The following is a 24,981-nucleotide window of genomic DNA, read 5'->3' as shown; positions in this document are numbered from 1 at the left end:
AAATAACTGGAAATACAACCACTCCCCCACTCCACTTTCCTTCGAAAATTCTTAACTCCTGAAGACAGTTTTTCGCTCTCTGAAACACGCTCAAAAGTTCTCTCAGCTGATATTGCAAACAAAATAACAAAAACAAACAAAGGCAAAAAAAACCCCAACAACTGCTTTCCAGGAACAAAGAAAAAGCTCATTTAGTTCCAACAGCAAATGAAGTCATAAGCTATAAATCAGTTCTGCTGGCAAAAAAACCCAAACATTGTCACAGACCCTTGGTCCAGACCTGAGAAAAAGTGTTTTGTTAGTGTTCTGCAGCTGCAGTAAAAGTGATGATATTTTGTTTCTCACTGACCATCTCTGGAGGAGGGAAAAACCACTTCTAAAGAGGTTAAATGCATTTCTTCTCCCCACAGATGAAAAGCTTTAATGCACTATCAATGTACACAAAAAAATTCTTAAAATAACTGTCTCTCTAGACCACATCATTTGCCAACAAATCTTTGTTCAGTTCAGCAGTGTTCACCCAAAAGAAGCATATGAGTTACTGGTTAGTATCTGTGATGTTCAACTCTCACAGGATGTTCTGAATGCCTTAATGTCATCTATATGCTTTATACACAACAACATTACTTCAACACATCAGCCTCTGACTGCGGCTTCTTTTCTGTCCACCACAGGTTTCAGTTGAAATATCTGTAACCAAAGTTATAGCTACAGTGCAGGGGGGAAAGAAACCTACCTCTGCTTGTGAAAAATCATCCTTTTGAGGGTATTTGGTTTCATATTGTTTAGAACTTTTTTTCATTGCTACTACTCCCAAATTCAGGAAAAAAAAGTGGCATTTGCTTGCAGAACCTTAACTGACTCACAGAGGTTACTTAGTTTTTAATTGCTAGTCAATTAATTTCTACAGTTGAGAAAATTCTACAGACTTTCATTAATCTTTTTTTACTCAGATCCCCAGTGATGAAGTCCACAGGGATTGGAGATGCAGACTGGGAACTCATTACCTCATTAAAGAATGAGGATGATGCACAATCTCATTTTTCTTCTTAGTGTCAAAGCACACCATGAATACCAAGAAGGTAGTACTGAATCCTTTCTATCTATACTTTTGATTGAGAGACAGACATAGATCAGAAAGATTATGATGATGCTTAATATGCATTTTTTTGTAATAACAAGAATCTTGATACGCAGACCTTGTGTGAAATGAGTAGATAACAACGGCAAGCTTTCCAAAAAATGGATATTGTGATAAAGTTGAAGGAGTTTTCAAATGGGCAATTCAACAGAAGAATTCTACAAGTAAAAAACATGTGGATTTGATAATAGGTACAAGTACGTATCAAATATACTTCTTCAATTAGGATAAAATTGTCAGTCCTGAAGCAGTTGTTCACGAACAAATTTAAATATCATTATCAAGAAAAAGTCTGCAGTTGCAAATTTAGGAGCAGGAACAGGTACTGGCAAGTTTAGTACTGGCCTCATCATCAGTACTACCAGTCGAAATAAATTTCCCTTGCCAAGGTCTTGAAGGTCTGGTTGGTCTGAAGAGTTACAAGACTACTTTAGCAGAAACATCTGAAGAACGAATGCTGCTTTGGAAAGCATCACATTCAAAAGTACAACAAAATAACATGCTAATTTCAATGTTATAGTGTCCTTTTACTGAAGTCAGCATTCCTGCCTCAGATTGCTTGATTATTGCTTTTACATTCTGTGTGTAGTAAAAGAGACATGCCTTTTATGATGAGATATACTTAAATTTTTCACAATTCCCACCTTCCCCATTAATGTGATAACAACCCACTTCACCAGTTTTCCTTTTTCCCTTGGAAGCTCTTCCAAAAGTTAAGGGGCATTTCTAGTTTCTAGCAGAATTTATGGTTGTCTTCTGAGGCAGACAAGGGTCTCAAAGTTTACTTGTAATGATGTTACAATCTTCTTTATCTGTTTAGCATAAGACACAATGAACTAAAAGAAACTCAACATTTCTTCACATATAGCCCTCCTCAAGGAAAAATAAATGTTCGGTTCTACAGAGAGTATCTGACAAAGCCTTTTGGCACAATACAGACCTTTGCATTGTTCTTACAACTCCAAGAAGCAATGTAAACCTCAAAGTGACACTAATGAAAATATCTCTTGTAAGGAGATACTTGAGCTGAAGTGAGCTCCAACTACTAACACATGCCAAAAAAGTACAGATGTAGGCAGGATGAGCATACTCCTTTATGCATTTGCCAATGACATCAAGGGCTTGCAAGTAGTAGTATCCAGCTCAAGAGTATTCATCGTCAGCAAACCGTCACTCAAATCACAGCATTTAAGTTCTGTATGTTTTGTCTTTCAGCATCCAATCTCTCTCAGGGAGATTATGATGGGTTATTCTATTTAATCCATCAAGACTTAGACCAGTTTGGGTTGGAAAGGACCTTAAAGATCATCTAGTTCCAACTTAAAGCTCAGATGATATGTTTTCCAAATAGATTGAATATGTATTACACAAAACCAAAAGACCAGATTCTGCTTTTATTTCTGTAAAATAAACTTACGATGATTTCATGATCCAGTATGTTCATAACTAGGTAGGCCTATCGCCCACACACACTGAAATCATATCCCAAAAGGCTTCAAACTGTCACACAATTTGTTTGCATACATGCCAAACAGTGTCACTAACTTCTGTTAATTCAACTGAAATGCTATTCTAACAATTCTTTGCATATTTATCTATTCTTTAAAAAAAATACTTAAAGCATTCTGAGCCCCCACCATTTTAGGAGCTTTCTACTTAGTGTGATCAGGCCTGTAATCTACATTTTACATATATACTCACACACAGAGACACATCTATACAGAGATACATACAAACTACAATCAGATTTAGTACAGCTCAACTTTAATAAATTCAGTTGAAAGCTTTAGTAATACACTACCTCTTCCTAACAAAAAAAAAATCACTTATATTTGAACAAATTACACATTGAGAAATTCAAGGCATAATGAATTGGCCTTCCAGACATACAAAAATGTCAGAAATATCAAAGACATCTCCTTACTTACATTCTGCAAAAGAACATTTAACTCAAGAATATCACAGCATAAAACCTGTACTGCTTACATTATTTTAAATATTTCATTTCTAAAAAAAAAAGGCTTGTTAAAAAAAACATACATATGAAAAATTCTATGCTAGAATTAACAAGTCTGGAATTGATGTGTTAAAGCAATCACCTCAGATACACAACACACAGGTTCAAAAAAACAATGCAAATGCAGTGCAGTAGTCTGAGTCACTGGAAGGCGTTAGCTTCCTACAGTACAATTAAAGAAACTTAGGAATGAGACAGCATTAGAAATGAGAAAAGACACAGAGAAAGACAATGCATTTCATCAAAAAAAAAAAAAAAAAGAAAAACAAAGATGATGCAGTCTACCATTTACACTTTTAAAAAAGATCAACATTTAAATGTGTTTTCTTTCTCCTCAGGGAACAAGATACTAATAAGAAGAAAAGCAGAACCCATTTTTTGCAGTTCTTTGAAAAGAGAGATGCAGCACATGGAAGAAGTGACTGGGAGGATGGGCTTATTTCCACCCTAGCCAATAAGGAAGACAAAATACCTTTATGCTTGTCCCGTTTATGCTTTAGCTGTGCTGGATGGGGTCTGATTCTGGCTAGAGCCTGTTCTCGATGGTTCATAAAAATAGGACCAGGAAATACAAGGGGGCCTGAGGAGAAACATTTTGCACATGCATAGGAAAGCTCACAAAATGGAAACTGTGTTAAACAAAATTAAAATTAAAAGCAATGAAAAAAAAGATAATTATATAATAATCTTGTTTTCCTAAATTCAAAAGGTCCTAAAAGAAAGTTGCCATTTCTTGATAATAAGACCAAAATATTATGCAAAGAAACAATAAATATCTTACAGTGACAGTTTTACCCGAACTTCTAAGTATGCAACTGTACTCCAAGCAATAGAAATACAACAGACTCACCATGGAGTAAAATTTCATAGCAAATATCCATTACCATCATTAACAGTTAAAAAAAATTAATTATCATGCCTTACATCCTACAATAGTACATTCAAAAATACCAATTTGGAACAATATTATCATATTAATACTAAATTTAAAAAATATAACCATACAATTGTTTGTAATTACCATAGTTAAAATGCAGTTATAAAGAAAATAGCTATCCAAAAACATCTGTTCCATGAAGAAAATGATTGAAATATTTTTTTTCCTCATCTATTTACTTTTGAAATATAGGTTATTTTTAAAATATTTTCCATGTTCAAGAGAAGATTTGTATTTGAAGAAAGCGATGATTTATGTATTTAAAATTTTCTTCAGACTACTTTCTCTTTTTAAAATCTAGACCCAAGCAGCGCTGTATTAAGTTTAACTGAGGTTGATATGTAGATCATAGACCAGAAATTTGTTCCTTAAATCTGTATTCTTCCTCTATTTTAAAGGTTAAGCATGCCACCAAGAATTTCTTCAGAGGCATCTCCTCTTCCAGGAGTCTCACATTCAATGGAAATGATGAATCAGGAGCAGCTAATTCTGCCAAGTGTGACTCTCACCATTTCACAGGTTCCCAGACCCAGTCCTTACGTGGACTTTCAAAACCACACAAAACTACCAAAAAACCACAAACCCAAACAAAAAACCCAAACCAAATCACAAACCCAAACCACTGCAAATCAGGCTTTGTGTCATGTTATGTGAAACTTTGAAAACAAGTATTCTTCCTCCTTACCCAAAATCATTGATACTCTATTGCCTTAGCTGGACTTCATTGACAAATTAATGTAGGCTAACTTTTCATAAATGCCCATTGTTCTCAGGTTTCCTGCTGTCAGCTTTAGTCCATCAGTTTCTTCACTAATAGTAAACAGTATGGAAAGAAATTTAAGTTAGGCCAAATCTATCTAGTTTTAGAACCTTCAGATGAAGAAACTCATCTTGACACACTGAAGTTCCCAAATTTTAGCATTAACTTAAAAAAGAAAATTAAAGATGTTTTAAAAATTCACTATTGCTTTTCCCCCTAGCCTTGAGATTCATACATGTGTTAACTAATGTAACAGCCAAATACCTGATTAATCATGTGTGTTTTTACACACAGTAGAGATTGTTTTGGTTTGGTTCTACTGTATTTATCTGGACTCTCTTTATCCCAGAATAGGTCTCCTTGTTAATTAAGAACTCCTTCTGATGATCAAGGATCATCATTTGCTTTTGCTTTACCTTCATCTTGCAGATTCTTCCTTTAGCTGTCTTGCTATTGTGCCCACTGTTCAGAGTCTCCTCTCAGTTGGAGCTTCCATTTAGTAGATACATTTTTGGTAAAGACTACTTTCTGCCAAGCCACTTGCTGTGTTTAATATCCTACTTCCCAGAGTTCAGACTTACAGAAAAAAATTGTACCATGCTTTCCCTCCTTCCAAGTCGGTGGGAAGATACTGAGGAGTATACTGAGGCAGATGAGGAAATGGCAAGCAGATTATGAAAGCTAAAAATGTTTGAAGGACAAAAGATACAGAGGAAAGCTGAATGAAGAACGGGAGAAAATAAGAAGAAAAAAAAAGAAAAAAAGTAATGGGACTTGCTTACTGAGAAGTTCCTAATGGAATGAAAAGCCCAAGAAAGAGAATGGACAGGACAATATGACAAAAGTGAAACTCAGATTAGAAAAGTTGCAAAAAGAGATTCAAGGACAGCAGAGACTGCAGCTTGAAGTGTGTGGATCTAAGACATTTGGGGGTGATCAAACAGGAGATGTGATCTCTAGATAAATTAGGCAAAAAATTCTGAAGTTCCAGAAAATGCCTGCGCAACAAACAGCCCATGGGATGAGACACAGGCCTGAAGACAGCTGTTGGCATTTTAGTGCTAAGAGCAAAGATGGCAAAAAAAGAATTTCAGGAGGACAGAAGAAAGTGAAGTACATTAGGGTGAGTAAAAGAACTACAGGGGATATGGGAGATAGAGAATGTTTAGGAAGCCTAAAAGGCTGTCAGCTCCAGCATGGTGCTAGCACATGGCTGCCTTTAGTTGTCAAGCCACTCATCTGAATTACACTCCCCTAGTCAAGATGAAAATTCTGTAACACTACCTAACCTTCTGACCAAAGCAGGATTTATCTTCGCTTCTGGATATTCCCATTACTCTGCATTTCCATCTATTATGTAAAGAACTTGAATCCAAAATAAAGGTAAATGCAATATATCTCCATTTCATAATAATTTGTATCAAATCCATGTAACAGGATGTGCAAGTCTGTCATCCTCTTTGGCTTTTTATGCATGCTAAATCTGTAACACGATCATAGTATGATAGGAGATATCTACATTTTAATTACATTATGATGCTTGCATGTTCAGTCACATGCTGGCAAGATGTAAAGTACCTCCTCTCCCTCCAAAATAACCCCACAGGAAACAAAACACTAGAACAATTCATACAGACCATATCTGCTTCACATCTGAGGGTGCCTGTACAAAGGGAACAGAGTTTAGGTACTATGAATTATTCCAGTGAGGCAATTCAGCCACGCATTAGACACTTCCTTCATTTTGTTAAAGAATGCCTGCAGAGTATTATTTGAAAAACTTTTCTAGAAACCTCTAACATAGATCTACATGGGCAATAACAACATATTACTACACTCAGTTATTCTAGTAGCTCAAGTTACAGAGATAAGCAAATGAGAGTCACTGGTAAACTGTAGTGCTGCTATTTTAAACCAGTTGCTGTATGATGCAAAATGACATTCACACTCCCCCTTTATTTTTTATGGAATGCTTTTGCATAGCTAAGCTGCGAGGTTAACTATGCCTAGCATAGGAAACATCAAGATTACCCTTCCCTAAACAAATCCAAGCAAGTTGTGATTACAGAACACTGGAATCAATGATCTCAAATGGTGACTTCTATACCAGTGCACTGAATGTAGCAGGCTACCTGAAAAAATAGTACCCGACCACACAATTGAAGATTGTATCATGAGGAACATTAATGTTGCAGAGGAAAGTCCTAGGTGGGATGGCATGTTATGTTGTAAAACCCTATTTTTGGCTTCTGGAATACTTGTAAGAGGAGAAAACAGGTGATGTTTTGGGGTTTTTTAAAAATAATAAAATAGGGAAGCAAACCTCTAATATAGAAAAAAGTTATCTAAAAGGTCATGAGGCGGTAAATTTTAAAGAAAAATATTTCAGAAAATGAAATCAGGGACAAATGCTTACTTTCAGTTCCACTAGAAGTAGAAAACATTATACTGAGATAATGTCTCACCTCCAAAGCCTTAAGGGAAACAAAATTTAATATTCCTATAAGGCAGGGATAATAGTTAAGGTGCATGTTCTCTAAAATTGAATTTTTCAGACTATGAGTGGCAATTTATTATTAAGGCAGAAATATTCACAGAGAACGTCACTGTGCCATGCAGGCAACTATGGTTAATTGCAGTTTGCTTCTTTTGTTCAAAACACTGAAAAGCCTGCGTTCCTAAAGCTCTTTTCTACTGGCACTTAAATCACACAAATGAGATATGGAAGAAAAATTATTAGGGCTTTTAATAGGGGAAAAAGCATGCAGGGCAATTTGGGTGTGATACAGAATGAGGTAGAAGTTTTATGATAATTGTAATTTTGACACTTTCTCTCTTCTGAATACTTCACTTTGTATATATTGTTAAATCAATGTGAAAGATGCATTTCTGTATATAAACACATAAGGTAAACTAAAACACCTGTTCTCACTAAGTCTATTGCAAATGTGAGTTCTAAAACTACAATGGAAATATAAATATTTCTACTTTAAAAATCACTTTGTTAACAATAATCACCTCTTTCAGACAGAAATCACAAACTCAAGTACAACAATCTAATTCCACAGAATCATACCTGCTGGTCATTAAGGACAAAACCTACAGCTTTCTCTTGAAAGCATTCTTAAACAGAAAGTCATGTGTGGATTTGATACTGTTTTGAGTAAAAAGGGGTTTCTTTGTTTTTTATTTGTTTAAAGAAACTTTGAAACAAATATAAACTCCAGGTCCTGAAAGCATAAGAATAAATATTTAACTAAAACTACAGAAAGAAGCTGCACTAATATTTAATGAAAAATAATGCATTTGAATAGATAGTTCTGCTGTATATTTACATATATGTTCAGCAAAGAGTAGCATTAATGACAAACTGATTCCAAGCCAACAGTAACTTGGGCAGACATTAAACACATTTATACAATACTCAGCTGTGCTGGTTTTGGTTGAGATAGAGTTAATCTTCTTCATAGTAGCAAGTATGAGGCTATGTTTTGGATTTGTGCTGAAAACAGTGTTGATAACACAGGGATGTTTTAGTTGCTGCTGAGCAGTGCTCACACAGAGCCAAGGCCTTCGCTGCTTCTCACACCACCCCACCAGCGAGGAGGCTGGGGGTGCACAAGGAGCTGGGAGGGGACACAGCTGGGACAGCTGACCCCAACTGACCAAAGGGATATTCCATGCCATATGACATCATGCTCAGCTTATAGAGCTGGGGGGAAGAAGAAAGAAGGGACACACACATTCAGAGAGATGGCATTTGTCTTCCCAAGTAACTGTTACACGTGACAGAGCCCTGCTTTCCTGGAGATGGCTGAACACCTGCCTGCTCATGGGAAGTGGTGAATGAATTCCTTGTTTTGCTTTCCTTGTGCACACAGTTTTTGGTTTTACCTATTAAACTGTCTTTATCTCAACCCATGAGCTTTCTCACTTTTACCTTTCTGATTCCCTCCTCCCTCCCTTAGGGCAGGGAGTGAGCGAGTGGCTGCGTGGTGCTTAGCCGCTGGCCAACCACGACATCAGCTACCACAGTAAAACTAATTACTGAATCACTTACACTTCAAAAATTGCCCAAATACAGGCAGCCTCAGATAATATTGTCTCAGTACACAGCAGTTGTGACTAAAATTAATCAATTTCCTGCAGTGGTTTTTGTTGTTCTGAGTAACACTGAAGGAAAATAATTTTCCCTTTCTGTAAGGGCATCAAAAGCTAAACCTTGGTTAATTACACACCAAATCTGTGTCTCAGTAATGAATATCTAAAGTTTTTTACATCATAGGCTGAGAAAGAAGTACTGAAATACCAGTGAAGCATGAGACCATTTATTATCACCATATTAAGAGTTATTTCAGTATTTTTTAGCTTATTAGTTAAATGTAGTTTATTTTAAAAGCTATTTTCACATTCTCACAGCCTTCTGGGGAAAAAAAAAAAATAATCTTTAAGTGATAAATTGAAATCTTTGACTACTCCTAAATTCTTTTACTTCAAATGTCAATCTGAGAAAGTCACAGGAACAGCTTTCAAGATCAGCTCACTCGGTTCATTACATTAATTGCACGATGTGGCCCAGGGATTTCTCTAATCCATTAAGGCATAAATTAATGCCCACAAGACTAAAGTAATTGTTGTTTCATAGGAAAGGAAAAATAATCTAACCCTGTTCTGAACATTCTAACAGAAAACTTCCTCATTACCACAGAAAACAATAAAGTGCAACTACTTCTACACTCACCTCCCACTACTCCCATCAAGCCCTAAACCAGCTTGAAAAAACCCACACTTTTCTTCATATGGTACATCAGTTCCTTCACTTTTCACCAGAAAAATAGAGACAGTGAAAAGCTGAGAAACATCCCATCAATAATTGTGATGTGATATTATGATTTAGCATAGAAACTGTGATGAATACAGCTGGCTTTATTTCTCAAAAGGTCATACACCAGACTCAGAAATGTCTAATTGATTTTGAGCCCTCTTCACTGCTCTTGTCACAGCCATTAAGCTAGAAGCAGAAAGAAGCAGCTGAGTGAAGTAGCTCTACCACTGTCACAGAAAAGAAGCAGAACTGGTCACCTGAACACGCTATATGTACTTGTTGCACTGAAAAGAGCAAAAAGAAATATAACCAATATTAAGAAATCTTAAGTTTTTTTAAATAATAGATTTATTATCCCAAACTGAAACATTTTTTCCCCTGTTAATTTTAAGTATCTAATTTGTCACTAAAATAAAATTTCTTTCTTGAGTGAAGCAACACAAATAATTGATTCTAAACATAAAAATTATTTACTGGTTACAATTCTACCATAGCAAGTATAATCTAATCTGCTGTGACTACCATTTCAAGATAAAAGACAGAGAAATCTTCAGCATAAGCACCTAAAATTTCTGAAGTTACTTACCACTCAGCGTGGTGCTGCTGAACAGCATATATATAGAGGTCCCTTAGAACAGCAGCAGGCTACTTTGTTCTTGATTGAAAATATAGTAACATTTAACTAGGTCATTGATGTTGTAGCTATTAGTGACAACTACTTCTTCCCAGAATATTGTTCTTAGTCTCTGTCATGAAAACAGCAGTATAAGAATTCTCAAGAACGGTGCTATTCTTTCCACCAGCTCATGGCAAACTGCAGCATTTGGGTGGAGACGTAACAAAACTCCCATTTTTTCATCTGATTATGTAAATCAAGATTGATTATCAAATCAAATTTTCATACCTGATTATGTAAATTGAGATCTCTATTTGTGAAAGTGTTGCCCACTTTATCACATAAGTCATTCTGAACTGAAACAGAAGACTAATCTCCAACCCTTCCAGCTAGACATACCCACTACCTCCAGTAGCCACATAGGCATGGAATTTCCACATTATATTCTGTATCAAAAGAACATTGATGTGTGTCACAAGCCGACCAGCAATATATTTTTAGCTACAGTCCCTACATACCTATCAAACCAACAATAACAACACATTCCTGATATTGATCACCTGAGACTATTATATTTTTTTTAACTGAAATTTACTTCCCAGCTCTGTCATCATTACCTTTCTGGGCTGAACAGCAGCATCTTTCAATAATATCTGGACATTCAGCGAGGATTTAAGAAAAAACGATTGTTAGCTGTACCTAATATTTGCCAGCAGTTTGCAATGTAGCTCCAACATGACCTAGACAAAGAAAAAAAGGCTTCTTCCCCTTCCCCTCTCCACCTGACAGCTAAAATTAACCACAAAGATTCAAAGAAAAATAAATATTCCATCCTTTTGCACATGCACAGGAAACTATAAGCTTTCTCTTCTATGTTGCTCCTTATTTGTGGTAAGGCCAGTAATTTCTTACATGCATGTGAAATAAAGCCACAATTTGCCCCACAAGGTTCACTGGCATGGAGTCTAAGAACTAAGTTTGATCACAATGCACATTTTGTATCTGAGTAAAAACAGTAACTAATTCCTAAAAGGAGAACCAAAATGGCATTTACTAACACAGCAGGAGCTTGAAGAGCATAAAATACCAGTAAAGTTGTTCCTCTTCTCAACACACAATAATCTTACTAACCACATCACCATGCTTCACTAAAATATGATTTCTATCAGTCTAAATCTCTCAACTTAATTTACCAGATGATGACACTGAGGTATTTTAAAACAAGAGTAATACTGAAAACCTGTTAAAGAACATACAGTTTGTGTGGAAAATCAACAATAATTCCCAAAGTAGATAATACACAAGGCAAGAAAATTTCAAAATGATGCAGTGTTTTGTTTTTTTAATTCAGTGTGTGATTTTTTTTCACGGTATTCAAATAAAGAAAAGTTCATTTTATAAAAGAAATTCTGCTATTATACAACAGAAATTCAATAATTTATAAGAATAATTAAATAATTCATATTATAGGTAACCAGCACTCAACAGGCTTGCAGTCATTTCAACTCAATATAAAAAAGCATATAAATTCACAAAAAATGTTTCAGTATCTACATTTAAAAAAACTATTATTCAACTAGGAAACAGCAAAAAATTAACTATATGAGAGTGATATAAAATGCTACTCTTCACCACTAAAATTCTGATTCTTATGAGTAGACTTTGTTAAACATACAGTTTTTTCACAATTTTCCGAAAGCATGCTAGATGACATAAGCTAGCTACTTAGGTTCCTGTATCGGCTCACCGGAGCAAAATGAATTAATTTCCGTTCTAAGAAAACAGGCTAAGAAGTTTGCTTAAACTATTCAAGGCCTCTCATCAGTAAGAAAGTCACTTACCTCTTCCTTCTTCCAATCTGTGTCTCCTATTTACACGTTGCCGCTTTTCTTCTTGCCGTAACTGAAGGTGTTCTTCAATATTAACACCAGGAACAGGGACAGCTACATAGATTAAGAAAATAAAATATGTAAAACTATCTTTAAAAATTGTTGCGATGGTAATAAACCCTAGAAGAGGTTAAGTGAATGAAAACTGAAGCCTAGTTACTACCTACTCTTCACACGCGGCTCTGACAATATTTAGAAATAAAGAAGGAAGTTGAATAAATTTGGAGAAGAGTTTTAGGCCTTATCTCTGAATTTCCTGCTTTTCAAGAATCTGCCACAATTCCAACATCACTGAATAGTATTTAGTACTTTATTTCTATCAGGCATATATCTATTTATATTTAACTACACATTGTCATTGTTATCTCAATTTTTCCTCAAAAAGTTTCAGAAAAGATTATTATTAAAACAAGCATAAAATTGCTTATATTTTAAAAACATTTTAAATAAATTAGATATTTTTAAGAATGCGTTAGCACTATATGCTCAGTGCTTAGTAAGAAGCATGCAATTACTTCAATACACGCATACATCTATATGTAAGTCTGACTTACTTACCAAACTATCTAATAAGAATTTGAAACAAACTGATAAGCACTTTTTTAAACAGAAAATACGACTTGAATGAACACACCTATAAAACTACTATAAGCACTATCTTCTTTCCAATGCTTTTTCATCCAATTGCAACAACCTAAAACAATATACCTTGCCCCCAATATCAAACAAGAACTCTACCTGAAAGCACTGTCACTTCTCTCCAGACAAATGTGGTCAACCAGTTCAACGCCCTCACCTCAAACTATGCCAAGCCCAACAAGAACCAATAGCTGTCATCTATCTTGCTAGGAGAGGAGTTAGCAAAGTGGAGGTTTGCACAAAACCCGTAACTCCTCTCTAGTCGTGCATGAGAACAGAGCTGTGAAGCAGAGCTGCTATTGCCACATTCACCATCAGTATAAACCTACTTCTGGGATAGCCATATACAAGAAAATTACCTTTAGAAATATCTGTATGGAAGTATCAGGACTGCACAGTAACACTATTTGGGGTAATTAATGTTACCTTTATCAAGAGAACCACTTCTAGTTTCTATTTAACTCTTGCTTTGGGAAAAAAAATCCCGCACTCGCAATATAGCGTATACTTTTCTATTATTACTGTTCCCTCCTCCCCGTCCCTCATAAATTGGTGAGACGTATAAATATTTTAAGCCATGCATCTGATTATTTTATGGTCCTTTTCTATACCAGATACTATATCCATACATCCATGCAGGATCAAGGGCTCATGTAAATCTAAATATAAAATAAGTTAAGGAAGGAACATCTGCTCTCCAAAAACCTATAACTGTACAGAGAATACAACATTAAAGATGCTGTGATAACAGATCTTACAAGGCAAGATCCCGAACTTTCCAAAAACCATACCAGTTGGTATTTTTCCCCTAAGGTGGGCTTTTTTTGGGGGGGGGTGGGTGGATGGGTGGGAGGTGTTTTAGGGTTTTTTTTAACGTAATTTCCACATTCCTGACAGCTCTTTCTCTCTGAAAGTTTCTAAGAGAAAAAAGGAAAATGTTTCCAAGAAACAATATTCCCAATCTTTTATGTGACTGCAAAAAACCCCAATAGAAAAATGTTCAGGCTATGATAAAAGGACAAGAACAACTTTGTAGCATCAGCATTTATATCATAACCGCACATGTCAAAATAGAACACGTCTATAGTAAAGATAAGTTTAAAATTAATTTCACTTACCGGAATGATCCCATTTTGGTGTATCACCAACAAATAAATCTGCCTGATAAGCAACATTTTATCCATTTCAACAATATTACACTAAAACTGCCCTGTAAGTCTAAAAGTTCAGTAATTTGATTGGCAAGAAAGAACTGCATTACTTATGATATACAGAAGAATCAAAATACTAACCAAAATATTAACTCAAAAGAACAAACCTATTTCTAAACTAACCTGTTATTCCAATTCAAGTTTCAAAAGTCAGCAGTGTGATTGAGTTTATTAAAGAATGTAAACCGATATACTGAGGGGAAAAAAAAGTGCAGTAAGAAAGAAAACTAAAAGCCATCTTGCTATTTTCATATCACTTACCCAGCAAGAGATCTAAAGGTATCATCTCTTTTACAGCATCAAGGATTCCTCTTTGCCTTGCTTCCTGGCCATCCAGTTCTCTAGCACACGCCTTGCAGCAGCCACATACAGCACAGCCTGACTCACCTGAGCCACAGCCACAGATTCTGCAGCAAACAGAGTTGATTTATCACTATCTTTTATTTTTGTGCATTACTGATGCCTTGGTAATTAAAACATGCATTATTAATTTGTTCTATATGTGGACATGTACTTTTTCCTGAGATAAACAGAAAGCATAGCTAGAGTTTAAATCCTAGCCGCTGTTGCACGATGTCAGGGAGCACACACTGATGATATGTATCTGACTTCTCAGCATTAACTTTTCTTCATTTAATTAAACATACACCACATGAAAACATGAACCAGGAAACAATGAGCACATGCAATGCTGTGGAAATAGTAATGGCAATATGTAAAGCAGTGGTCCTTTATGCAGCTCAACCCCGAAGTAACAGATAAAAGTAACTGGAACAGCAAGATAAAGAACTTCCATCATAGGACCAAAAAAAGGTTATCCCAAAGCCAGCAGCTCTGCCAAAAGGCAGATTATATTAGTGTTCATCTTCAACAGCTTCTAGTAAAGAACTATACACTACAGAAATGTAAAAAAATGCATTTAAAACTAAATCACTTGCAACCATCACAAGCTACATACAAAAATTTTAATCTACTTCCGATTTTAAAAGCACAGATTCTTTTTAGATATGTTACCTTAAATTGAAGTTTAAGAACACATCAACTCAGTTTACATTCAACATGTGCTCTAGCCATTCAACACACTATAGCAAGTATATTTCCATACGTTTGCTTACCCTCCAGGTACTCTGTCAGGACGCCCACTACTAACACAGCTAGCTCCATAGCCTGTGCAATCTCCACATACAGTGCACACCATACACTGCTCCAGCTTCCATTTATGCATGCCTGGAGGACACATCATGGACTTCTCATCTTTTTCATCCAGTTCCTCTTCTAAATCTTCATCCATTGCTGTTGCCATGTTCTCAACTCCAAAACCTATTAAGATATTGAAAGAAAGAGTTGTTTTCTGAGGCCAGCAGTGGCTACTGAGGAAGCTCTGAAGAACACTTGCAGATCAGATTTTAAGAGGAATGGCTAGGCATGCCTGATTTGCATGCTCAGCCAGCACAATGACACTTTTGAAACCTCTCTGAGCATGGGCTGGGGTATATATCTGGGTTTCACAACTAAAAGGGAAACGAAACATTTATATTCAGTATACAAGTAACACAGTATTTACTTGTCACGTATAAAATATTCCAATCCAGCAAAGGTGAATAGGTATGATTTTTCATACCTATATTTAGGAGTAACAGAAACGGTCAGTTATGTGGAAAAATATGTAGACTTGCATTCATGCCCTGTTTAGGCAAAAAACAGCCTCAAGACTGAATGAAAAGAAGGAAAAGTAGAAAATTTTTTCTTACTAGGACAAAGGCACAAACTAAGACAAGGAGTGATGAGGTTTGTTTTTATTCATTTGTTTTAAAGAAAAGATTTTTCACTGACAAAAGAAAACTAATTGACATTATTATTATTTGTTTTTTTAACATAACTATGTTTATTAGTATGTGCAGAACACCAAATACCTGACAGATGAAGGGAAAGCATCCATACCTGTTTTTTTAAGCACATTGCATATACTTAAGCTTTAGTATTTTTAATATTATATATTTTATAATAAAATGCTTAGCTATGTTTGCACTTGTGATGTTTTCCAGCACACAACACAAAAGGAAAAATCTAGGTCCCTCACCTTTTCCTCCCTGGCTCATGGAGCCTGTGTCTCGTCCACACTGTCCTTTATTATTTACGCCAAATGTCCAAACTTCTCCATTCTTCATTAACACACAGGTGTGAGCTTTGCCCATGGCTACTTGAGTCACAAAATGGCCTTTCAAATCTGTTACTAAACCTGTAAGACATAAAATAGTTGAGTGGTAAATTCCTGAGAAGGAAACTTCAGTGATTTAACAATATTGCTTGTGGAAACTGAAAATTTTTAAATTAATGGCAAGGGAGAAAAAGAGAAGATATAGAAAACAAGCGCTAGAACAAGTGAAAGGAGAATTAGGCCTAGGCCATTTGTTCTGCAAAGAAAAGAAAGCCAAAACCAAACCAAACTCTGCTGCAAATCATGTGTTCCAAAAAACAATTCTAAAAGGGTCATTACACCACTGGAGTTTGTTTCTTTAATATTTTAATTAAATAGAAATGTACTGAATCACCTGCAAATTCAAAACAGGCTGTCTTGTGAGCAGACAAATGTATAAGGCCTCGTTTCCTGCAGCCTTTGTTCATAACAAAACATGGCTCATTTTTGTGACTTTTCCCTGTGTGGTCCTTCCAGTGTCAGATTAATATAACAAACGATTTTATCCCCCCCCCCCCCCCGCCATAGTAGAAGCATTCATTCAAGTATTTGTCAGCAGCGCTGCTATACATTTTTACAGAACTTAAGACAACTGTCTTCTCTTTATATCCTTCTGTCACATTCAGCTGAATCAGAAGAAATTCAGAAATATATTAGGAGAGTAAGAAACACACAAACATCATTGCCACAGGCTAAAAACTTCCAGACTAATTTCAATTACTGTAGTTGAGAAATCACTTAAAAGACAAATATTAACTTACTTGTACTGTCAGAGTAAATGGCATCTTTTCCAAACATGTAGAGTTCTCCATCTTTTGAAATTACAGAACTGCTTCCATTATTGCACGCTGTAGATATGACAATCTTTCCTTCCATTTTAATAATTTTTTTAGGCTTATATGGTTTTGACTGCCGTCTGCTTTTAGCTTTAAATAAATAAACAAATTGCAAGTCATTCTGTCAAAAAAACTTCAAAGGCACAATAACATTTGTTTTATAATTAGGGGTTAGTTTTCAGACTGCTACTGGAAAAAAAAAATCCATCTGTATGATCTCCTGATTTAATTTTTATTGGATTACACTGGTTTCTCTCAAAAAATTCAATGGCAAACAAAGTCATGATTAGATAGGTATCTTTCAGTAACGATTCTTCAAGTTTTTCTTTTACATGTATATACACTGAACTAACTTTATGAACTTTACAAAGCAGCACATCATAAAAAAAGTCCTCATTGCCATTCCAGAAGAATATATATGACAAAATGTGCACAATAAGTTCACAAGTTCAATTTTTTTAAAAAGAAAAATATTAAATTCTCTATGTATTAAACCCATGTTTAGAAAACCTTTGAGTCACAGCAGATTCCCACAAGAGGAAAAAGGGGAAAAAAAAGTACTAAAAAAACCCCCAGCCCCAAACTGTTTGCAATCTGGCCTGTTACGAAACAGTAACCACATAGCTAGAGACTGGATAAAACAACTAACAGGTACCATTACTGCCTGTGAATTTTCGCCCGAGTCAGAGAACTGCCAGCTACTTCCATTTGCTGACAATTACCAACTTTCTACAAAGAACGCACACACACTGGGCTGACAGAAACCCAGTCTCCTTGACCAGGTTTAAAAGAAATCAGGTGGTGGGGGGTGGAATTAAAACTTGTGCACATCCATTCTGAGCCAAATTAGAGAGTAACAAAGAGAACAAGATGAGTCAGAGGAGTTGAACTTTTAAAAGAACTCAGAAAGACCTTGATCAGGTCCTTGAGCAGATTCTTCCATAAGAAGATCTAGTAAGCACTAAATCTTCTCACCTAAATTTTGCTTGTTTAAATTAAAGCAGTGACAGCAATTTACTTCAAAGTGCTAAACTTCTGTTTCATCTGAAATTGTAGATTAATTAAATGTACAATAAAAATAATCAGTTTAATTGTATTTTGGATAACTTCCCAATAGTTGCGCAAAGAAATCTTGACATTTGTGCTTTTCAATATATTTCCTGAAATTGTTTTGTTTAAATCTCTTAAATTTACTCTACATTTGCTGCAGAAAGTAGTATGATTTTGTCCCACGCAGTTTTCAGTAGATTTGCATTTAAGACGAGTCTACAAAGTTACGATAGCACGTGCCAACTTTGTTATCCAGACTTTTACACAGGAGTACTACCATTAACTTCCCCTCCCCTGAACACATTCAAGAATTCACTCCATATGCATTATCAAACCTTAAAATATATTCTTGCCTGTATTTTAGTTATTTTACACGGGAAAACCCACACAGCCTTGGGGAATATTGCCAGTGTAGTTAATCTTTCACAGTAACAATAAGTTAAATATGTTTTGTTTCTGTATGAGCTATGCCGTACCTCACATATGCAGCCCACGTGAGTTTTTTTTAACTTTCAAGAAAGGTAAAAATCCTACACAGCTGATTGAGACAAAGCTGGACTCTACCACTGCTGTTTATCAAGATTTTAAGTGTATTTTGAAATTGTACTTTGAATCATTTTTTAAATTCTAACCATCTACTACCTATAGACTTGAATTTATACCAACATTTGAGTGGTACTTATCATATTTCTAATTGCACTGAGGCACAAAAATTTGTCTTTTAATCTGTGTTTAAATTCTATGGCTAGCAGACTGAACTTTTGCACAAACTTGCTTAGTGAAAAATGTATTCATTTTAGTGGTAACAAACTACACTACTAAACCAGAACATTATTGAGAGATTAATTTGAATTCTAGTTAGCATTTTCATATAGTATTGAAACCTATCTATGAAATATACATTACAATACCCTATTAAAATGTACACATCATAAAGCTGACAGTTCAAAAATAACAGCTTTAAGATCCTCAGGAGTTAGGTATTTATCAAAACAGATTCTTTACCTTTTTTTTTTTCCCCCTCTTTTTCTTTTCATTAATCTAACACAATGTAACACAACAGTTTCCTAAAGTGAAGTACTTAACATCACAGCAGATCACAGCTTTAGGGCACTTAAAGCCATCCCTCCTTGTCTTATAAAGCATATTTCAACCTAAACACACAACTTTAGAGATCCAAACTAGGAAATTTGTTAATTTTATACTGAAGAGGCATTTGTTAGTCTGAAGATCAAATTTATCTGTCTTCTCTAATGTCTGAAGAGTTGCTTGATCAAGCACAGACAACTGTGCTTCTACAATATCTAATCAATGCACCTCTTCATTATGGAGAGGCATTTGCTGGCAAAACACGCATTCCCAAAGTTCTCTAAAAGAACAGTGAAAAGGCAAAAGTTTGGCTCTTCACTTTTTCAGACAAAGCCCCAGGCAGAGAGCATGGCCACTTGAACAAAATCACAACTGCCTTCACTCAGGGCAACTGTAAAATAGTGTTCCCACCACACAATCCAAACAGGGCTAAAACTGAGATGAACATCTTGAGCTGAGAGAGACAGTGGCACTGGTTGTCAGGACCTGCGGCTAGTGTAAAATCCAAACTCAAAGGCATGTTTACATGTTCTTGAAAAACACAAAAACTCTTCTTTTCAAATTAAAAGGTGGTTAATAGTTTTTACCAGTCGTTGATCAAGCAAGCATAATACGTACTTGATTCGCCATCTTCTCCTTTACTAGCAGAACCTGTGAAGAATATACTTCCATCCTCAGCGACAAGTAAGGCGTGTGAGCCATCATGTCCAACAGAGAACTGAATAATCTTTGGAGATTTTGTGATTGGGAGTTCAACCCATTTTCCTGCTGAAGGACCACCTTGTTTGATTCCAAGGCTCTGATATTTGCCAGTATAATAAATCTAAAAGAAAACAGTTTATAATTTTCAGTTATGCTACAACACTTCAAACTTGCATCATTTTTAAAGTTGCATTGGTTTTAAATCCTGTATTTCAAACCATACAGAACTTTTCCTGACATTGCTTATACCATTCCAATATCTCTATCCAAAACCCATGAATTTTGACTTAATAGGGGACACATTCTGATTAGATTCAGCTTGTTTGTTTGTTTTGAAATATGCTTTCTACTCTGCCACAGAGTTAGTTTTCGTATATAATTGCGTGGCTTGATGAGTTGAAGACACAAGAAAGAACCATTCAGAAGAAACTACTCAGAGTAAGCTAAGCATTTAAAACACTTAAGAGAAATGTCTGGGCTGTGTAAAAACATTATGGTGGCATAACAATAAAATAATTAAGAATACCAAATTACTACGAATTTTAATATGGTTCAAAATATTTTTAAAACTTTTTTTTTTTTTTTAAAGTAAATGCACAGTGGCCACTGACTACTGAAACAGTAACACAGAATAAAATTTTTCATATGAACAAACACAAAACTACTGATTTGGACTAAAAAGTTTCCTCTAGAACCATGCTACTCAACAGTACTATGAAATGGGTGCCCCCTACATGGGCACTTAAAGCCATCTTTCATTGTCTTATGAAGTATATACACCTTTAATAATATTATATACTTATATATAATTATATAAAATATATTATTACTTATAAATATATATTATATACTTCATATAAAATATATAAACATACAACTTTAGAGATCAAAACTAGGAAATTTGTCAATTTTATACTGAAGAGACATTTGTTAGTCTGAAGATGAAATTAATCTGTCTCCTCTAATGTCTGAAGAGTTCTGCTTGATAAAATTCTGTTTCATACTATTAAATTTTATTAGGAAGAAATAGTTAAGTTTATTTATGAACATTTTCACCAATCTCACTGTTTTGATAAAACAAAGTAAGGCCTTCCGTCCAATAAAGCAACACAATTCTGAACACAGGAAAAAAGAACTATGACTATATAAGTAAAATAACATTAGTTTCCCAAACTGAAATAGAAACACAGTAAATAATGTAAAAAAATCATAGTGACAGTAAATAAAATTATTTCTAAATTTCAATGAATAAGCAAATGCCTCTGAAAACCAGCCTCCACTGAGCAGAACCAACATATCAAATCTTTAAGAATACGGTTAAAGAAATCAATTGAAAACTTTGCATAGGGGAAGTCAATAATTCTCTGAAGGATCAGAAAAACCAGGCTGGGATTTAAATAAATGAATATGGTCAGACTGTTTATGGAAAGTTATGAAGTAAAAAATTTTGCAAATGTGATAATATATCATTTGTAGACAAAAGGTAATTTTGTCCCCCAAATCTAAAACAAAGGCCCACATTGTGTCTAAGACTGACAGTTGAAAGTCCTATAAATTCAAGCCACAGACTTCTCAAAGGTTTCAACACCATCTATTTATGTTTTCCAATAACCATTTGCCTTTTTCCCTTTAAAATGGGCTCTGAAAATGTATTTGAATACAGTCATAGAAATTCATTCTAACATATTAAAAAAGGTAAAAAGGAATTGTGGATGATAATTAAATTTAAAAAAACACATTGAAATAAATTGATGCAATTTGCTATTTACTACAGAACATTTTCAGTACCTTTCCACTAGCAGTTTTCATTAGTGCAAACTCTCTTCCAGCACCAAGGACAGCTGATTCCTCATCAAACCCTGTACCTGTGTGAGTAAGATTGCATTAACCAGACAGTTTAACCAGTTTCACAGACCAGTTTACAGACCTAACTCTGCCAAGGGAGAGTTTGTCGTAACAAAGGTTTACGGAAGTTACAAGTGAAACAAAGTTTTGCAGCCACAAGAAGGCTTACTCAGCTAGACTTGGCAGAGCTGTTCAAAGAGGAAAAAAGCAGTAGCGTAAGAGCAACTGCACTTGTTTGGACAAAAGGTCCATGTAGCCAAATAAGCTTTTGTTCTGATAGTGCCAAAAGTAGACACCTAACAGAGCAAAAAAACCCTGAAGACCGAGTGATATTTGTCCAAAATACATTTGTAGACACCAATAAGTTTGCATCTCAAATTCTGACGCAAAGGTGGTTTCCAAGTATTTAGTATCTTTCAATATATTTCTTTTCCATTAATCCAGCCAACAGTCCTTTTAACTTTTGTTAACTTCGATCCACAGCAAGGAATTCTATAGCTTAACTATGTGTTATAGGAGCACTATTATGATGTCCAAGCTTCAAACAATCATGTATTTATTACACAACTACAGGAAAATACTGGAAAACCATGGATAGTGCTATAGACAGAAAGGTGGTTCAAAATGAGTGTATGAATTACTATGAGTCAATGCTTAAGCAGTTTCAAAATCCTTGTACTTCCCCACACATTTATAATGGAGTTATACCTTCCTGCACGTAATAAAGACAAACGAAGGGAAGGGCAGTGTTTCAGTTTTATTATTTGGATTACTAGGCTTGTTATTAGCCTTCAAAGAAGAGGACTTACTGATAATGTGCAAGTCTTTCTCCAGATCAAACAATGAGATGCCACAGGCATGTAAGCATTTTCTCGCAAGCTTAAGCTGCAGTTCTTGTTGCAGCACTGGCTCAGTACTTGTTGCAAATATTCGCACTACAAAGCCATCCTGTAATAAATAAAAAAATTTCTACTTTAGACTGTATAATAAATGCATTAATTTACTTTTCATGGCCTAAGTGCATCAGTATAATAGTATTTCAGAGTAAATAGTATAATAGTATTTCAGAGTAAATTATCAGAGGACACACTGATAAAGTAACATGAAAATGCCAAACAGGATGAGCTGAAGATAAGCATCTGACACACCTTAAACATATATTGAATTCTATGAAAACTCTATGAACACTATGAAAATAGTGAATTGCTATAGAAATAATTAACTCTGAATGTCATTATAGATATGTTGCTTTTATAACTATTTGCATCTATCTTTTTAGCCCTCAACTTCTCCTGATTCAGAACCCAAAATTCTGCATGCACTTTAAGAGTGACTGCTTTAAAGAGCAGCTAAAACAGGTTTCCATTTACAAATGCAGATGAAGTATCATCATCTGGCCACGTTTAAAAAAAAAGTTGTTCCATTAGCAGAGAAATGGATTAATCCTGGTTTTCTTACAGCTGCATGTCTGGCATCTCTTGCCAATCCTGACTCACCCCACCCCTGCCCCATACCTATTTTACAGCTTTCTCACTGTCAAAAACCAGTGACCAGTCCAGAACTAAGAATGTAACAACTGTCTGCTGAACAAAACATAGAACAGCTAGAACTGTTTTGCTCCTAGTAAAAGCACTTATTTGGGTTTCCACAGCTTTGGCTAATAGGCAACTTTCATATAAATATCTATTGGAATGTAGTATCTTTCATACCTTTTCTATTAAAACTGGCTGAAATTCCCCAACAATTACCATGTAATTAAAAGAAAATAAATTAGAAAAAAATATAAATAAGCTCTAAGAAGCTTATCCCACAGAGACCTTGTAGAATAACATGTTAAAAAAACCATTATTCCATGTATGAGATTTTTTTCCTCAGAAAGAGTAACACAGTTTTGAGAAATACTTATCTGAAAGATTAAAAAACAAATCTGAAAAACCCATCACAAATCAAAATTGTGTGGATAAATACCAAAAAACCTGCTCCTTCATGCACAAATATGGCAGTTTCTCATTACCTCTAGTTACATGCATTTCTTCCTTAGTCGTGTTAGCAAAAAGCCAAACATTTAGCAAAAAGAAAGCTATAAGTATTGTAAAATAAAACAATTCAGTTGAGAGAAAAATAGTTTACCCATATGTAATACTTACATCTCTAGATGCTGCTATTTGATTAATATATTCCCCATCAGTGAAAAGGATATTCTGCCCTTCAGTATGACAATCTGTGCGAGAAAGATGAAGTGCACTGCATCAGTTTATATTTACACATGCTGTTCTCTGCTTCTGTCTAATTCATTCTCACTACAGACTATGAGAGTTCTAGTTTGTATAAAGAGAGATCATACTGTTCTGATAACACGTTATTTTATGCTAGGATCTCCTCTCACTAAAAGCATATAATACTCCTTTGTCCCTTTAAGAGTCATTAAAGCACTTTCCATTGCATGAAACATTAACTGCAAAAGCATTTACTATTCACCTGTGAGGGGTATTCTAAACAATTATAATACAACTAAATTCTAATTTTCTGGGAGTGTTAGTCTTTCTCCTTCCCCAAAGGCTTTTTTTTTTTTTTAAAATAAGGGCCATTATCTTTACAGAAAAGTTTCCTCACTCCAGCATATAGAACTTACAGAAATGAAATTAAACAGAATCAAACTTTTCATTATCTCCTTTTTCCACTGTTTATAAATTTTGCAAACCATGAACTGGAAAATCTAGGTTGTTTGTAAAACTATAAAGCATATACTTGAATGCATCACACATCTATTGAAAACAAAAAAAAAAAACCCAAAAGCTATTTCCAAGAAAAAAAGGTAGGGAAAGAATTCTGCCCATATTATGTGAAGGACAAGACCACTTTCTCTGCAAGTTTTAAAGTATGTCCCTATACCATCTCTTCTTCCCTTCCTGCTCTGCTGATGGAGCTACTAAAAAAAGAGATTGGTATTATACGGCTTGTAAGGTGCTTGTTCCATTGATTACACACAGGAAAGAGACCTCTTCCAAAAATACTACAGGACAGCTACTTTACACTCTAAATATCTGCTTCATAACATGATCAAATATGCACTATCAGTCATTTTATTTAACAAATTTAACACTAAATGAAGCACACATAATATCCTTCCAGCATAACCAACAAGTTTGCTATTTTTTGCTAGCTACCTAGAGTGTTTTATTAAAAATAATACAGCTGAAAAAACGCCACGGTATTCAAACTCATGA

At 35.0% G+C, this 24,981-nt stretch overlaps 1 protein-coding gene across 16 annotated transcripts in view; it reads right to left on the bottom strand.

Moving 5' to 3' along the window:
• Positions 1 to 24,981, bottom strand: part of MYCBP2 (MYC binding protein 2) — a 205,067-nt gene that overhangs the window by 130,172 nt on the left and 49,914 nt on the right. For 15 of the 16 annotated variants that reach the window (XM_054825908.1, XM_054825926.1, XM_054825935.1 and 12 more), the window contains exons 9-18: positions 23,902 to 23,975; positions 22,564 to 22,702; positions 21,698 to 21,774; positions 19,826 to 20,030; positions 16,994 to 17,158; positions 16,116 to 16,274; positions 15,151 to 15,355; positions 14,297 to 14,442; positions 12,138 to 12,239; positions 3,631 to 3,738 (exon numbers count right to left, since the gene is read on the bottom strand). In XM_054825908.1, coding sequence (XP_054681883.1) covers positions 3,631 to 3,738; positions 12,138 to 12,239; positions 14,297 to 14,442; positions 15,151 to 15,355; positions 16,116 to 16,274; positions 16,994 to 17,158; positions 19,826 to 20,030; positions 21,698 to 21,774; positions 22,564 to 22,702; positions 23,902 to 23,975 — 1,380 coding nt within the window. The remainder of the gene's footprint in view (positions 1 to 3,630; positions 3,739 to 12,137; positions 12,240 to 14,296; positions 14,443 to 15,150; positions 15,356 to 16,115; positions 16,275 to 16,993; positions 17,159 to 19,825; positions 20,031 to 21,697; positions 21,775 to 22,563; positions 22,703 to 23,901; positions 23,976 to 24,981) is intronic. The other variant, XM_054825982.1, reaches the window with a different exon arrangement.

The sequence above is a fragment of the Grus americana genome, chromosome 1 (assembly GCF_028858705.1).
Source record: "Grus americana isolate bGruAme1 chromosome 1, bGruAme1.mat, whole genome shotgun sequence".
Classification (NCBI taxonomy): domain Eukaryota; kingdom Metazoa; phylum Chordata; class Aves; order Gruiformes; family Gruidae; genus Grus; species Grus americana.
Note: the sequence above shows the minus strand (reverse complement) of the source record. Positions and strands in the feature narration are given on the sequence as shown.